Source organism: Apaloderma vittatum, unplaced genomic scaffold (genome assembly GCF_000703405.1).
Source record: "Apaloderma vittatum isolate BGI_N311 unplaced genomic scaffold, ASM70340v1 scaffold3365, whole genome shotgun sequence".
NCBI classification, from domain to species: Eukaryota; Metazoa; Chordata; class Aves; order Trogoniformes; family Trogonidae; genus Apaloderma; species Apaloderma vittatum.
In genome coordinates, this window is record NW_009716317.1 from 4,459 (window position 1) to 22,013 (window position 17,555).

The following is a 17,555-nucleotide window of genomic DNA, read 5'->3' on the forward strand; positions in this document are numbered from 1 at the left end:
CTCGCCTGCTCTGAGGATCACATCTACACCTGGAGGCTTGTTCGTCCTTTCTTTTCCAGGTGTGTCTGGGAAACCCAGGTACAGTTTCCAAACTCAACCTACCCCTGCGTCCAGCCCAGACTCCTCTTCCTGGCAGCCTTCGCTGAGACTCTCCAGGCAAACTTGGTGCCATTGCTCTCCATTTGTCTCCAGTGTCAACCATAGGCTCGCACAGTGGAGGGAAAATTGCAGCCCCAAGTAAGATCTCTTCCCACATTTGACCTTCAAAGAAACAAACCCAGGAGGCTAGTAAATCAGATCAAACTTCAAAGTCAGCATTTTAAAACTCTCCAGTTTCTGCCAGCTGGAAGCTTCAGCACACATACCTTGACCCTCACATGTTGTCCTTTGTACCAGCCTCTCTCTTCTGTCTACAATCCTGTCAAGACAAACCTTGCAACGGGCAAGGATTTAGTAACCCTTTTGAGCCAGAGGGTCTGTGAATCTTGTAGCACTATTGCCCAGCAACAATATCAGACGTGAGCCTATTCTCCTATTTTCCCATTTTCCCAGAGTAGTTTCATAGACATTCTCACACTAGCTATCTTTTGTGCCTGGAATATGTGCAGTGAACTGTCCTAGAATAGTATTTCTCAATCCTCCTTCAAACTCCAGTTCAGGACTTAATTCTAATGATGTATTGACCATATTTATGCACATAGTGAAGTCAGATATGTCAATACTAACATCCTAACAGCTCCTTAGACAAGTGAGAGATTCTGTGTGAGTCTGTGGAGACACCAAACAACTCTAATGAATAACATGAGCCTTAAAACAATGTAGCCTAAGTGGCAATAGTCCTAAGGGAAGAGTTGATGGGGCACTCATGAAAACCTTGTTCATAATCATTTTGAGCAACTTTAACAGGAAACTAAGGGGCTCTTTTTGGACTTTCACCAAAGCAAATAAGGCAACACATGTATTAAACAACTAACACTTCAACATGCTTAAATTCTCTATTAAACTGGCTTGCTACCACCTCCTTCAGAGATATGAATGGCCCTGGCTTCTCTCTGAAATCCACCACATTTGTGACCTTTTCTGCCATTTGGTTTCCCAGCTCACCTCACAACAATCCTCTTTCTGGTGAAACAGGCAAATTGCTCCAAGCCAAGTTTCTTGTGCTGCTGAGAGTATGGCTCATCTGACTCACCACTGAGCATGACTGCCACCTGAAGGTTGGTACTTCTGTACTGGGGAGGTGCCAGCCCTCACTCATATACTTTCTTCTGCACAGTTCAAACGAGGCAGACAGGGAATGCCCTCAGAGCTAAACTAGAAAAGGAAAATCAGGCTTGTACTTTGGGTAGGACGAATCCTAACCTCAATGCTTTTAGTAGATGTGGATCTAATGGAGCAGAATCTCATTTTTCCTCACATATACTTTTCATATGCTGTTTTTCTTTAGCAGGAGGCTTTTCTGAGGCAAGATCTGTGTCTTCCTAAGAGATATCTCCATGTAGCAGCTGTTAGAATACAGGAAACGGGTAGCTTCACAAGTGTTCTAGTAGAAGAACTTAACCAATTCTACACTTTTTAAAAAGTTTTTACATTCTCCAATTCCATTCTTACACTCCATTTGAAGTCAGGGACATAGCTATGCCTGGGCATGAGCATATGCTTCGCTGCAGGAAAGCACTTGGTGTATTACTGCCAAAATTTCATCCTTCCCGAGCTGGCTTTAAACTGGCTGGCTCAACAGCTGACGGCAGTACCACTGCAGCAGCAAGGAGCTCTGTGTGGGATTAGGGCCAGAAAGTCTAACCACTTTTTCAGATAGGTTTCGCAGCCTTCCTTGGTGTCACTGCTACACAGGAAGCAGGTAATAAACTCACATCAAGGCAGTTCAGTGACAGAGCAGCTGTAGCCAGTTACCATGTTTGCTTATGCATCAGTAACCAGGGAGTAAAGAAAGATAGTTTGGGGTCCTGCCGCAAGAGCCTGGGTGCAGCAGGACTTGCAAGCGCTGGAAGGCAGTTGTTGCACTTCACTGTCTGGAGAGGACAAAGAAGGACAAACGTGCAATTCCAAGAAATTACAAAAAGAAAAAAAAAAAGGCAATCAGTATTTCCAATATTGAGAACCTTTCAGTGTGAGGTTAGTGATTGGATGCAATGGTCTTAAAGGTCTTTTCTGGTCTAGGTGATTCCGTGATTCTGCTCAGGTATCTCAAAGAGGTGTCCAGCCAAGGGAAGTAGAGGTTTCAGATAAAAATCACATGAGGCTGTAAATATTTCTTGATATGCAGATCCCTTCCCTATATAAAGATAAGAGGATGGGCAATAGCCTGGGTCCTCCTCTCTCACACGGAGCACTGGAAATCTTTACAGCATGTGGAGAAGGTACACGTGGGAAGTGGACTCCTACACTATTTCCTCAAAATAAATCTTAAACATGCACGATTTTAAAAATATGTGCCAAAATATGTCACATTTTGCAATAGGATTTTATTGTTTTTATCCCGCAGTTTTCACACAGTAAACATACGAAGTCCCAGTCTTTAACCCTTTCCCTAGTCAACTATCAGTAGCCTTTTTTTTTGTTGTTGCTGTTTTTTTTTTTTGGTAGATCTACAGTGACCTCCAGTGGCAAACATTAGCCTCTCACACTTCTAAACTTATTTTAGGAAACGTAAACCTATCCCTGATTATTATCTATGTCTGGCAGGTGGGTCTAGAAATGGAGACAGAAATTGAATCCTTGCACTCCTAGATCAAAGCTGAAGACTATGTTATCTCGAATTAAGTAACAAGAGAGAAGTTTAAAGCATTCATTATCTAGCTATTTCTGTAACTGGTAAGCCTTTAATTAAACAAGGCTTGTTTAGCTATCTGTAAATCCTTCTAGCAGCATCTTTGCATTTAAAGTTTAATGGGACAAATTTCATGCCTACTTATCAAACATGAAAAACATCACAAGCTGGAAAAAAAAAAAGTCTAATATTGTGAACTACAGAAAAATAAAATTTAGGTTAGAAGAATTAACAGGTAATGTGTAGCAAAAAAACACAAAAAGAAATACCAAAAAAAAGCAGCTAAATAATTTTTGATACTACGGTTCAATAACTTTATATATTTCAGCTTCTGATGAGTGCCATAGCTTGGTTTGGGTCATATACCTTTCCCGTGCTGAACTGACGAACGCTCTTGGGAGAGGGGATGCAATGGTGCAGTCTCTTATACAGCCTGTGGTATAGCAAACTCTATCTTCTTAACAGCTCCTGCCATGTACTGCCACATCCATGTACACTGGTTTGGTTTTTTTAACTGGCACTCTTCATTATGTTTTCCAAGCCACTAAAATACTATCAAGCTAATCATTTTCAAGGACATATACTGTTCATAGGCATAATTTTTAAAAGTGCGTCTTTAAGACAAGATCAAAACATTGAAAAGCAGCCCTAATCTGTACTCTTCAATGTGGTGCTGTTGAGTTTATGCACATTTTCATGCAGATTTTTTTCTGCAATATCTGTAGGAGCATACACAGGCTCCAACTTGCCTCCACAGTAGCACCTGCAGTTGTTTCATACTCCTCCATCTCAATGCCAGTCTTCCAGAAAATCCTTCTAGGCCTTCATAGGACAAGTATCAAATTACCTAAAGAGATACTACTTCTTTCTGCTTCAAGAGCTTTCCTATAGGTTCATTCACCATGCAGGTGACTCATAGCAACACACACCCCTGAGAGATGAGAGGGTTCCTCGTTAAATAAAAAACTGAAGGACAAACACAACAGAGGCAGCATCAAACTGAGATGTTCTTGTAGTGTCACAAAGCTTCACTAGCAGGACCTAAATGCCCAAAACACAGGCAGCAAAGTTGATTAAATAGTGACAGAGCCCACTTCTAATTCTCACAGGTTCTCAACCCAGATTTGCAGCAAAATAGCAAGTCCTTTACATTTCTCAGCTGCTGATAGGTACAGCTAGGGTCTTCCTGAACAGTCTTGTTCTTTCATTATTAAAAGCCTACCTTATATCCAATGCTTGTAAGATATTATCTCAATCTTTCCTTTCTCATTCAGCCTAGTCACTGCCACGATCTTGGCTTTAGGAAAATGCACTGGCAACAGACGTACCCACTGTTCAATGTGTTGGTCCCCTGGATGGACGGATCCCTGATCACTAGAAGGGAAGGTTCAGATCATGGTTTTGCTGTGCATCTTTATTGACACAAGGTGGCCCTGAACATTCAAAAAAAGATAGACTCATAGAATCATAGAATCATAGAATGTCTTAGGTTGGCAGGGACCTTGGAGATCATCTAGTCCAACCTCCCTGTCATGGGCAGGGATGCCATAGGAGCAACTCCCTTTCTTAGCTTCAAGAGGTTCAGCACATTTATCAGGGGATCACATTTCACAGGAGAGAACATGCTGTTAGCTGGTTGGAAAGGACCTTCTGACAGAAGGGACACCTGCTACTGTCAACCTGGATGGCAAGGAAGAGCAGAAGGGTAATAAGAATGCCAAATACTGAGACAAGGTAAAGTGAGACTTCTTGCACACCAAGGGAAGTATTGCCCTCCTGTTGCACTGAGCCCTCATAAGAAGAATCTCTGTAAAAAGAGGCTGGAGAACAGGGTTTGGGATTCAGCAGACACACAAATGGTGATTCAACCACTTCTCTGGGCAGCCTGTTCCAGTCTTTGATAACCCTTTCAGTGTCAAAGTTTTTTCTAATGTCTGATTCTATGATTCTATGACTCAAACCTCCCCTGGCATAACTTGACACCATTTCCTCTTGTCCTGTCCTATTGTAACTTGGGAGGAGAGACCAACACACACCTCACTACAACCTCCTTTAAGGTAGTTGTAGAGAGGGATAATGTCTCTACCCAGTCTCTTTTTCTTCAGACTAAACAACTCTAAGTCCTTCAGTTGCTCCTCATAAAACTTACTCTCAAGACGCTTCACCAGCTTCATTGACCTTATCTGGACCTGCTCCAGCACCTCAATGTCTTTCTTGTACTGTGGTGCCCAAAATTGAACAGAGTAATCAAGTTGCAGCCTCATCTCTGCTGAGTATAGGGGCATGATCATTTGGCTAATCCTGCTGGCTACACTATTCCTGATACAGGCCAGGATGCCAGTGGCATTCTTGTCTACCTCGACCATATAGATAGTGATGAGATGACAAGTGGGGATTCTTGAACACTTACTTATTAAAAAGGCAAATTTCTCTTGACAAGCTGTGTCAGACAGTTTTTCTTACACGAACTTTCTCATTCCTCTGTTATCCAGCTGTTTATGGCTACTGTATGGACTACCCATTGGGAGTTTACTGAAAAATGGGCACTAGACTGAAAACAAGTATTGAAGAAAGCTGGGTTATTTTATGTAGCTCAGATGTAATTTCTATATGATTTCTTATCTCTGAAACCTTTTGCACAGCTTGTTCAACAGATTTCTTCCTGCTACATTTTCCTAATTAGAATTAGCTGTGACTCTTTTGATAAAGTTGTCTTACAGTATAAAGCACCAGTTTTGCGGAATATACCAGTTTCAACAAACACACTTTGACTGAAGCTATTTATCTGCCTACTGTGCTGCTAGGAAAAATAGATTTCAAAAGTTAAAGATTCTCTGTCCACCAAGTAGTCTTAGCCAAAGACTTTGAGGCACCTGTGCTAGAGCATTAGGTATCACCCATCTTGATGAACAGGACACTAAAAGGTCTTCTCAGTCATTCACTGTCACCAGCCAAATCCCAGATGGCTCCCTGAAACTGTGAGACTTCTCATCTTAATTCAGGCTAAAATACTCCCCAAAAGATTTCTTTCTTTGATGAAGCACTCCAGTCTGGAAAGAGGCAGGCTGTGCTTACAGAATGCAGTTTAGAATATTTTCAGAGTCATCCATATCAGACAGAAATGGCCAAAAATGTATTCTTTCTGCTTGTAGTGTCTGATGCCCTGAATCAGACTTACCATCCAGCTCCATCTGTGTCTTCCCATTTTAAATCAAAATAACATTGTTCAAGACTCAATAAACTGGAAAGGAACCACACATCTTTCTTGCCTTTTACAGCAGCATAACAGCAGAGCATTCCAGGATCTTACTGTCAGGGCATTGAAACCACTTTTTGTGATCGTTCAGGCTGCTTGGAGAACATTGATAACAATTTTGTTTCGAGAGATCAGTAGAAGAAATCATGAGAAATCATTTATTCTGAACAAAGATGGTCTCCTCCACCATCAAGATATCTGTTCAGTTTCCCAGAGCACTCATATACTTCTACCAATTGATATAGGAGTTTTCATGCTACTATATGATTGACTCCTGGTGGGAATGCAGCCAATATGTAACGACCCTTTTACTCTGCTGCCAAGGCTGAGCCCCTCAGAGTGAACAGTCATGGCTGTACACATGGGTGTAGTAATCTTGGGCATCATGAGAGAAACAAGAGTTTCTGTTTTCGTGAACTGTTTTCAAGCCTGAAAGGAATGTGAGTAGAGTCAATAATGCAGAGGACACAGATTAAATTATTGCTAATTAATAACAATAACAATAATCTATAAGAATAATAGTATATAATAATAACATTCACTGAGTAACTCAATAATGCAAGAATCTGACATTAATCATATGTAGCAATTGATGAGCAATGTTCTGTAGAAAATTGATGTAGTTATGGACCTCCTTGAACATGACCAGAACATGACTCAGGATTTCAGTGCATTCAGACTTTATATCTGTATAGCTAAGAGTCTGCCACAACCTCTTAAGTAATCCTGACCGACTTATCTCTTTATTTCTAATTGCCATTCTTCCTCAGAGATAGTACTAGAGTCACACTGGTCACACTGGTATATTTAGAGCCTTGTCCTTCAGAAAAACAGCACAACTGCAGTGCTGTGATCCACAGACATTTAAGGATAGGAAAATAGGACAAAGATGGGGCAGATTGCACTCTGGGTGAGGTAGGGGGTAAAATGCACGGTACCATGTTATCTATGATGCAATGGGTTAGCCAAGAGCTTACGGGAATGGTCAGAAGGGAGACCAAGAGGGACATCTGCTACAGACCACCTGCTAGAGACAATATAGTAGAGAGAGCCTTCTTTAAACAGTTTGAGGAGGCATCAGTATCATGGTTGCCAGTTCTCATGAAATACTTTAACCAATACCGATGTGTGTCGTAAAGGCAACCCGCAACAGTGTAAGCAATTCAAGAGTTTTCTGGAGTGCTTTGGAGTCAATTTTTTAAAACAGATCCTTGACTGGCCAGATAGCAAAAGTGCTCTGCTGAATCTGTTACTAATAAATAACGGTCAGGGATATGACAACCTGTGGCTGCCTTGACTGCAGTGCCTCTGAGATGGTAGTTGAAAATTCTGAGAAAAGTGAGGAAGGCAAGTAGCAGAATAAAGATATTAGATTTCAGGAGAGGATATATCAGACAGTTCAAGGAATTAATAGGCAGGATCCCATTGTGGACTGCCCTGAAGATACAAATAGCCGAGATATTAACTGGTCTTCAGGAACAACCTCCTCAAAGAAGGATGGTCTACCCCACCATGTAGAAAGTCGAGGAAGCTCTGTAAAGAGCTAGTATGAAAAAGTCAGATATCCTAACCAAGCTCAAAGGGAAAAAAGGAAGTACTCAGAAAGTGCAAGTAGAGATGGGCTACTCAGGAGGAATACAGAGCCATTGCTCAAACACACAGTGGTGGAGTTAGGAAAATCAAGGCCCAGCTGGATTACAAGATAGGGATGTGAAGGGTTTTATAGGTGCATCAACAATAAAAAGAAGACATGGAAAACATGAATCCACCGCTGCAAAAGGCAGGGAACTGAATGACACAGGACATGAAAAAAGCTGGCCTATTCCCTTGCTTCTGTGCCTCAGTCTTTACCTACAAGGTCACCTTTCAGGATTTCCATATCTCTGTGCTTAGTGACAGAGTTTGGTGAGATGTAGTAGTGGGATAGAACAATCAAGCTAGGGCCCACTTAAGTAAACTGGGGATGTACAAGTCAATGGGATTGGGCAGAAACTTTGTGAGAATGCCAAAGATGCTGGCTGACATCACTGTAAGATCGCTATCAACTCTGAAAGGTGGCAGCTGGAAACAGCTCCCAGTGGCTGGAAAAAGGCAAATATTAGCTTATATTCAAAAACAACTAGAGAGAGGCTCAAAAGGACTACAGTCCAGTCTGCTTCCTCTCAGTCCTCAGGAAGACTACCCAACAAACCTCCCTGGAAAGAAAGAGCATATGATTGAAAACCACCAATATAAATTTGCTAAGAATCGGAACAACTTAATTGCTGTCTCTGACTGGTCCTGTGAATAAGCAGAGTACAATGGATATAATTTGATCTTTTTTTTATAAAGTTTATCACATTTTTTTCCTATAGAGGCTTTGTAGCTCAATTGCAAACTGGATGAATGGACTATGAAGTGGTTAAAAAAAAAATGAGTGGACCATTAGACCGAAAGGTAGTGAGCAAAAGTTCAAAGCCCAGCTAGCAGTCCATAGGAGTGATGCAGGTGAGGTCAGGGCAGAGTCTGATGTCATTAAGCATTTCAGTGAGAGACCTGGACAATGGATTAACTATTACAAAATGAAATTCTATGAAGACACTAAACTGGTATAAAGGCAGAGCTGCTGTGCCAAAGGACTTTGACAAGCTAAAGAAATAGGCTGACAAAATCCACATAAAGTCCAACAGAATAACACCATGCCACAGCAAAGGCCATGAGTTGACCAGCTAGAGGTCACCTCTGGTTGCAGACTCAATAGTAAAAGTGATTTTAATAAACTAGAGAGAGTCCAGAGGAGGAGGAAGCAGAGACTGAGAGGGCTGGGTTTGCTCAGCCTGAAGGGAAAATTAAGGGTGGATCTAATGACTGTCTTCTATTACCTAATGAGAGAATTATAGAGAAGATGAAGCCAGAGGTACAACACAAAATGAAAAAGAAAGCAGATGTCCAGTTGCAACAAGAGAAACCGCTATGCCCAGGAAGATCATGGCAAGAATCCTTCTGAGAACTGTGCTAGGGCATATGGAAAATAAGGAGGTGACTTGTGACAGCCAATATGACTTCACTAAGAGCAAGTCTCCCCGCGAAGCCCCACAGCAGCTCTCCCATTCTGCCCGTAGGCTCTCGAGTCACCTCCAGCATGGACAGAGCCTGAGTCAGCTCCTAGAGGCCTCATCATCCACGCGGCCTCATCTTGGCCCAGTTCGCCAGCCCAGGGCCCAAGTACGCCGTTCCCGGGACAATAGGTAAAGCCACCAGCGCCAGCACCTCCAGGGGACAAGCAGCCACAGCTCCCTTGCCCTTTGCTCCCAGCCCCTGTGTTCTTGGCTGCAGCAAGGACATGGCCGGCCGCAGGAAGACTCAGGCTGCTCCTGACACAGCCCGGCAAAGAGCTGCCTGCCTCTGCTGAGCACAGACGGTGCCTTCGCCTTTCTCCTGCCTCCCCAGCCTTTGTGTTGTCTTTCTTGCTCAGCATTGGAGCCACACTGCCTCACCTCGAGGTCCCCTTTCTGTCACCAGTCTTTAGCAAGGCATTTCCAAAACTACCCAGGCTAACACATGCACACTTCTTGCAACACAAGGCACTCCACGACTGACCCCCTCACATCACTCATGCCCTGAAAAAGCCACACAGGGAAGGAATTCCCTGAGGCCGACAACTTCAACTCCTCCACTGAGAAGCTACCTTCGAAGATGCAGTTGCAGGCAGGAGTCATTTTATCATGACTTTTTCTCCCCAGGGTACCTGGCTCACAATCCCACCAAAACCAAGGCCTCAGTGTACACGTTCCAAGGGGCCAAACCTCCCACCACAGACTGTTCCCCAGGGCCACGCTACTTCAGCCTGTCCTCTGTCACCCGCAGCAGCAAGTACATGGCTCCAGCACAGCCCATCTGGGGCTGGCACCCAGACAAGATCGAGGTCACCCCCAGGCCAAGTCAGTACCGCTGCTCCAGCCCTGCTGCTGTGCAAGGCAGGTGCACACCTCAGTGCTGCCCTGTGCTACCGAGGTAAAAACCATCAGCTCATGCCCAGAAGCAGCTTCAGGCACTTCCACACACAAAAGAAACAAGGCAGAGCAGCTCCTTCTGACCTCGAGGAGAAGAGCTCAGCTTCACAACTTTTCCCCTTTTCTCCTCTGCCCCAGGTGACTCCTGCACCAAGACCGCCAACAAGCACATTTACAAACGTGTGCCGGAGCAGCCCATGGCCTTCCGGCACAAGGCCGGCAGAGCCAGCCAGACACCAGGTAAGGCAATGCATGGAAACAGAGCCAGCCAGACACCAGGTAAGGCAGCGCATGGAAACACAGGCCCTCTCAACCTGCATCCCCTCCAAGCAACATGCACTGCACAGCTCCTGCAGCAGGCCCAGGGAACAGCCTGCGTAGCAGAACGCAGCCACAGCCTCATGACAAGCTTGCTTGATGGCCCCCAGCACCCACTTCTACCTCGCAGAAGAACCAGCAGCACAGCCCTGGAGCCGCTCACACACGCCGTCTCATATGACAGACAGCGACGGGAGCGCTGGCAGAGGGGTCAGAGCATCCTTTTCGCTCATCGCAGCTCCTTAACAGGTGCCTTCTCTCCCACTCTGGCGCTGCTCCTCTCCCTCCAGGACGCTCACCCGCTCTCTTCCTGTTCCCCTTCTAGGGCTCAACACCTACACCCTGCCCAGGCTGATGGGGCCCAACACCACCTACACACACACTAGCCCCTGCTTCTCCATGGCAGGCAGGAGCAAGCACAGCGGCTTTGCCAGGGAGCACTGCAAGGTGAGCTGCCCTTCTCTCGCACGTGCACCCAGCAACAGCTGAACCTCGGCTGCTTTCCTCGGGGCCAGAAGGACTGCAGTGCCCGCTTCTGCAGCCTTTTACAGCGCACGTCTCCCTGCACCCCAAGTAAAACCCAGCAAGCGCCGGGGCCCAGGCTCTCAGCTCTTACCAGCATCAGAGGAGAGCCTCTCACCACACCCCTAGTTCCTTCCGTGACAACACTCACAGCTTGCATGGGGCAAAGCTTTTCCCCTCGGATGGACATCACCGTCCTCCTCGGGGAAATCGGCCTCCTAGCAGAGCAATGGGAGGTGCCCTTGCTGCCACGCTCCGCATCTCTCCCCCCGCCGCTCTGGCCTCACAGTTCAACCAGCGCTGCTCACCGGGGCACCACACAGGAATCGGCACTTGCCTCTCGTACCTAGCAACCACCCTGCCTCTCTTATAGACACCAGGTCCTGCTGCCTTCCCCAAGGTGGAAGCAGACTACTGCCTGGGAAAGATAAGGCAGAGCCTGCACGCTGCTCCTCTTCTGCTTGGCCACAATCAGCCCCTAAGCATCTCCCTTCAGAGAACTCAGGAGCACCACCTCCCTGGAGCCACCGGCCGCAGGACAGCAGGCCCTTGCCTGGGCCCAAAGCCAGTGAGAGGGATGTCAAAGCACACACCTTTGCCTTCCTGCTCCCTCAGCCACACAGTGCCCAAATGCACTCAAACACCACTCCTTTGCTCTTGCCTTCACGTTGCTCCCCAGTCATCACCAGCAGCAGCCCAGCAGCAAGGTCCTGAGAACACAGGACGTTTCCCACAAAAGTGCCACTGGGACAGGGGCACTTGCTGCAAGTGCCCGGGTATGCACACAGCCAGGCACGGCAAATGGCAAAGGTATGCGCTCGCCGAGGACGCATCTTCTGAAGAAGGTGAGGCACAACCGCCACCTTTTTTTTCTTCTCACCTGTCCCTTTCTAGGTGACGCTGATCAAGCCCCAGGCACCTGCTTCCACCTTTGGACTCCGGCACTCCCTCTACACGACTCCCCTCTTCCTGACGATCTGACCACCTCCTCACGCCTCCCATTTGGAAACCACACTTGCTCTGTCCCACTGCTCCCTCTTCAAAACACAAAGACTTCTCCACTGCTTCCCTCACACCTGTCATCCCCATGTCTTCACAGAGTTAACTGATTGTACTAGTTCTCCCAACTTGGCAACTGTTGTCCAACTTTGCTATAGGTGCATGCTTATTATTCTCAGTTTCACCTTTGTTGACTACATGGTTCTGTTCACTTGAGTGTTAAGTGTTAATTAAGAAAAATAAATGTTATTCTGTAGATAACAGATCACTGTAAATGAACCCTGGGCTCACCACCTCCTTCTCTCTCACCTCATAAACATTTACAGCACATCCTCACAAAGGGCTGTTAGTTTAGTGATAGTATGAGAGGTATCGCTTTCAAACTGAAAGATATGGTGTTTATATCAGATATTAGGTAGAAATTATTTTCTGTGACGGTAGTGAGACACTGGAAGTGGTTACTCAGAGAAGTTGTGGAAGCCCCCTCCTCAGAAGTGTTCGAGGCCAGGTTAGACAGGGCTTTGAGCACCTGGTTTAGAGGGAGGTGCCCCTGTCCACGACAGGTGGTTTGGAACTAGATGAACTTTAAGGTCCTTTCCAACCTTAGTCATTCTATGATTCTTTGAAACTCCAGTTGGATATGTTAAAGATATATAATCTGAAATTGACAGCTTGCTCAGTTATATTGTGGGATCTCCTTTCTTGGAAATTTTCATAAACCAACTGGACAATCTAAGCAACTTATTCAGACTTTGAATCTGTCCCAGATCTGAGCAGAAGATAGGACTAGATAACCTTCAGAGGTGCCTTCTAACCCGACTGATACTGAAATTCCATATTATCCAATACAGTCTGTGTATTTTATGGTTGGCTGGCACAACTATACAAAAGGGAAATATGAAATTTTTTTCTTTCCTTTTGCTCAGTGCTTACAGTCTTAGGGGTTTTATAATTTATTTACAGTGGCATGGAAACATATATATTTTAATGAAGCAATAAAGTTAATTTACATTTTTACTTAAAGTGATCATTCAAACAAGCTACAGCCCAGGAAATGTTATTTTTCCTGTGAAAGAAACTTGGTACTGGACTCTCCACCATGACCACTGTTAAATCACTTGACATTTAGCTCAGTTTCCTCTTTGCTTTACACCTGTGTTACTATTTCCCTGACTTTACAGAGCTATTATAAGAACAAACATATCAATTTCTGAAGTACCTCCATGGAGCAATGACATCTTGACAGCATCTATCTTTCATTCTCACTGAACTTATCTGAGATCACATCATGGTTACTAGCACAGTATCAGCTTCTCTGAGTGGTCAGAAATCCTGTAGCTTTCATGTCTCCAAAGTCCAAAGGGTGTTAGCTGAATCTACGTCTTCTAAACCCATCCAGGTTTCGGGATCCTCCGTTGTTTGGTAGGTAGATTACTATTTCTTCAGATAATTGTGTCGTCTGTGCAGACATACTCAGCAGATCTTTAAAGATGATCACCGTCATCAGAGAACGTGTTGAGTTGGAAGGCATCTTTAAAGGTCATCTAGACCAACTCCCCTGCAGTGAGCAGGGACATCTTTAACTAGATCAGGTTGCTCAGAGTCCCATGTGGCAGCTAGTCTTCCTTGCTCACTTAACATTGACTAGTGATTGTGCAATAGCTACTATAAACTGTTCATCATTCAACTGCCATTTGTGCCCCGAGTAGTTATTTGTGTATGTTTCTGGCAGATGCATTTCTTAGGCTGGGCCTCCATTACTGCTTTTAAATGAAAATGAGGCCTGCACAATAGGTCTGCACTGTCATTTGAATGTTTTTTCTAAATGTTCAGCAGCTACAGCTTTTCCTTACAGCTATTTTAAGAGGCAAAAGTCCAAATCTGTGGGTTTAATAATGTAGGTGAAGGCAAATCACTCAGAACTGCATCACAATTCAACAACGCAGAGCCAAGATCTCAATATAACCATATGGAAACTGTACAGTGTTGAAAGGATTTTTTTACCTTAATTCTGAGAAGGAAAAATCAGTGATTTGCAAAAGACCTTGATGGAGATGTTATGTGAAAAGCAGCAAAGTAAATCACTGTAATGATTTTATACATACTTTATACAAAAGGAAACCGTTCTGAAAACATTAGCATTTCCAAAACCATATTGTTTGTGGAAAATCTAACAAATACCATCAAGCTACTTAAATAGATTTATAGTTGCTCAGTATATTTTCTTCAATTGGGATACAGCAAACCAAAGGAATTGATTGAACCCATACCATATATGCCAATTTATCTCTTCAATTAGTATGATTACCATAACGTTCTATAAGACAGAGTAAAAGCATACCAGCTTAGGCAGTCTCTCTGCCACTCCTCACAGGTGAAGCTCTTTCACCCACAAATTTAATTTGTCTTTTTTTTCCACCTCCTTTTGCAAATTATGGATAAAAACGCCATGTGTATGACACGTCCTGCCCAGGAGCAGAGGGACAAGTGACTTAGATTCATAATCCCCGACAGAGTGGACAACGGTGAGACAAGTCTCAAGCTGCAAACACAAATCATTTATTAAGTTCTCACAGCGTATAGATTAGACTCACAATAATAGGTTTTAATCACAAGGCACGCTAGGGCAGGCAATATACTATGACTTAATAATCAGGAAAAGACTAGGTATACAACAAACTACAGCAAGCTGTATGTTACTTAAAAGCAATAAGAAAAAAGGACATATAACAACTTATATCAGGCAATATTATACTTAACAAATACAAGAAAGTAACTAAGTATAAACTAAGTAAACAGTATGATAGGCCTTGCGTCACTTAGCAAGAAAAGGGAAAGGGAGAGAGAGAAAGAAAAAATGAGAGAGAAGGAGAGAGAGACAGATCATTGGTCTAGGTTCCTGTGTTGGTCCTGCCAACGAGGGTTCAAGGATGCTGTCGTCTTTACTTCTCCTCCTACACTTCTTGTTGTCTTCATGCTTCTTCTCCTCTATCTTTTTTTCTTTTTCCCACCTCAATTTATACTCACTTTTTCTATATGCGGGCATACAGTATGTCCAGTAGGGAAGCAGGGCATTTCATCGTTTACAACCATAGGCAATTGCCTTATCTCCATAGGATATATGCTAGGAGGCAGGGTCATCCTGCCTTCACAAGACTTCTCATCTCATGCATATTCGGGACAAGGCTGTTTGAGGCATCTGTTTATCAGATCCTTCTACCACATTCTGTTTGGCACTTATCAGTTTCCCGCACAGGGCCAGAAATTGGTCTCGTTTTTGTTCAAGAAAGGTTTAAGGCAAACATTCACGCATCTGTCCACTACACTGTATTAATGACATAATGCCCTGAATGACAGTTTGATTGTTTGAAATATTAGAACGAAGAATAAGTGGTTATTAAAATTGTGACTGTCTCTAGGAGTCAAGTAGCACTTGACATTCATGCGAGGCTTGTTTTCAAAGAGCAGACTATTGCCAATTGCTGAGTGCTTGTGCTCCATAAGCAAATGCCACATATGGCCTCACCCTCCATTGGTCATGACTAACAACCTGCCCATCATTCCAGAGGTCACAAGGTGGCTGTACAACAGAGCGGACAATCACTAGAGCTTTTCCAAGAAGCTACACAGAGCAGTGCTAGACAGTCTTGTGAGAAAGAGGACTAATGCTACATTACAGCAAATATTTACAAGCTGTTGGGCCTGAAGGGCCCAATCCTGAACCCGTTCTGCAAAAACATCTCCTGTTGACTTCTGCAGGAGCTCTCAGCAGGTGACAGCCTGCAGCCCAAACAGGAAGGCTAATCAGCAGAATGTCTATTCAAAAGTGATTGCACTTTACTGCTTTGCTGTAGTCTTGCTTTTCCTCTTCCATTTTCATCATTTTGGAGCACACAATACATTTTCACTCTTGCCCATTAATTACAGTACCGATCCATTTTTCCATAAAATATTTTTAAACAGGGATGCCCTTTAGGATGCAAAGTTTAGAGTTCCAGCCATAGTAGATAGTTGCAAGCAAATGAAGAGGAAGGAAGCCAGAAGAGGAACTCTAGAAAAGGCAGAGATCCACATTTGTTTCTTTATTCACCTGAACTTAACTATTTCTGTTACATAGTGTGGGAAAAAATATTTCCATTCTGTAGTTTTGGTTTTTTACAGCTGTAATTATTTAAGGGCATAAGCACAACAACTTCTCCAAGTAGAAGTAATATTCCATACCACGTAGCACAGAGTCTAATTTTCTCACCATGCTGGTTGATCCAATAAAAAGATGCTACCTCTACATACAAACGTTGTCACAGGGAAATAATTGGTGAGGATTAGAAGATGTTTATTAATAACCTCCAAGTCAAAATCTCACATGATCTCTCAGCAGAATCAGAAAGTAGAGTCAATGTTATCCTAGGCTAAAATGTACCAATTGCTCTAATATTACAACAGTCATCCTCCAGAGCTCACCAAGGATGCTGCTCTTACAGTCAGTAGCAAGAAAGATGGTCAGCCCTTGTGCTACGACTCCTAACCCTTTTTGAAGTCAATCTCATTGTCTTTCTTCTCTTCCTCGTCCTCCATCACACCTTTTCCCTGCAGCTACCTTTTCTCTGCACTCCTCCCTCCACTCTAGATCCCCCCTGCCTCAGCCTCATCCATCCTTCCCCTAAAAAATTCTCCTTAGAACCTCCTTCCACACATGGGGCACTCAGGTCCCACTGGAAAATCTTGGCAGCTCCAGCTCGTCTTTGCAACACATCATCTCTAATACTGGGCACCTTCACACCAAAAAACCCCAATGCTTGTCTAGGAGTAAGAGCACATTCCAATTACACCACTCATTTATCTTAGTTCTGCCCCATACTGTTCAGCCAGGTAGCACAGTAAATAAATAATGTGCATCTTTCACAGGAAGGGTTATGAACACTAGTATATTCTGGAACTTATCATTAAAAAAAAAAAAATGCTCAAATCTGACAAAACCTAAAGAACTCCTGGAGGGAAAACAAATAATAGCTAAGAAGATAAAGATTTATAGCCCCCAGAGCCCTCTTATTACTAGAATAATTGCTTAGCTTACTGTGGTAAGACACTTAAAGTTCTTTCTGGACATTAGCATAGGAGCAGGGTTTTCTTCTCTAGCCTGCAAGGGACTTGAAGGCCTCTCACACCCAATTACAAGCAGAATCAGAAGATACAGGGTGTTTAAAGAATCATTTTATCAGTCTTCCCAAAAGAAAGGTTTTCAAGGACGTTAATCTGACCACTAAATCCAGGAACACACAGTACTCAGTGGCTAGGAGAAAAGTATTTTTTTTGCCCATACTACAAAGACAAAAAAATACTCAAACCTGCCCATGCCTCGGGCCACATCATGTCAGTCTGTTTTCCTTTTCTATCTCTAGCCACCACCAGCCGGCCAGTGCAAAACTCCTCTCTTGATGGCCACTGTCATTTTTACCATGGTTGTTCCCTAAGGTTCAGACAAATGTCTATTTTTGGAGGAGGAACCCTCCAAGAATTTAATGGCTTTGCAAAGGGCAGTTGGTGATACGCTATACTCTTCTTATCCAAGACCTTTGTTCAAGCAACAAAACATTGAACTCCCTCTTATCTCACGTGTGTGGCTATCTGCTGAAGAATCTCTAAATATAAATAAAAAATGGAAAGGGAAGAAGGCATA

General features: G+C 43.8%; 1 protein-coding gene across 1 annotated transcript; it reads left to right on the top strand.

Moving 5' to 3' along the window:
* The first annotated feature begins 8,528 nt into the window (after window positions 1–8,528).
* LOC104273964 (outer dense fiber protein 3-like) lies at window positions 8,529–11,860 on the top strand. The gene is made up of 6 exons (XM_009869468.1): window positions 8,529–8,534; window positions 9,196–9,274; window positions 9,770–9,967; window positions 10,178–10,279; window positions 10,683–10,804; window positions 11,774–11,860. Exons 1-6 carry the CDS (start codon window positions 8,529–8,531, stop codon window positions 11,858–11,860), a joined length of 594 nt encoding a protein of 197 aa, XP_009867770.1.
* Window positions 11,861–17,555: the final 5,695 nt, after the last annotated feature.

Bases quoted from the DNA above. Each gene is read 5' to 3' on its own strand.
- LOC104273964 (XM_009869468.1), top strand. The intron at 10,280-10,682 runs GTAAGGCAATGC...TTCCCCTTCTAG, and splicing joins CAGAGCCAGCCAGACACCAG to GGCTCAACACCTACACCCTG. The intron at 10,805-11,773 runs GTGAGCTGCCCT...GTCCCTTTCTAG, and splicing joins TTGCCAGGGAGCACTGCAAG to GTGACGCTGATCAAGCCCCA.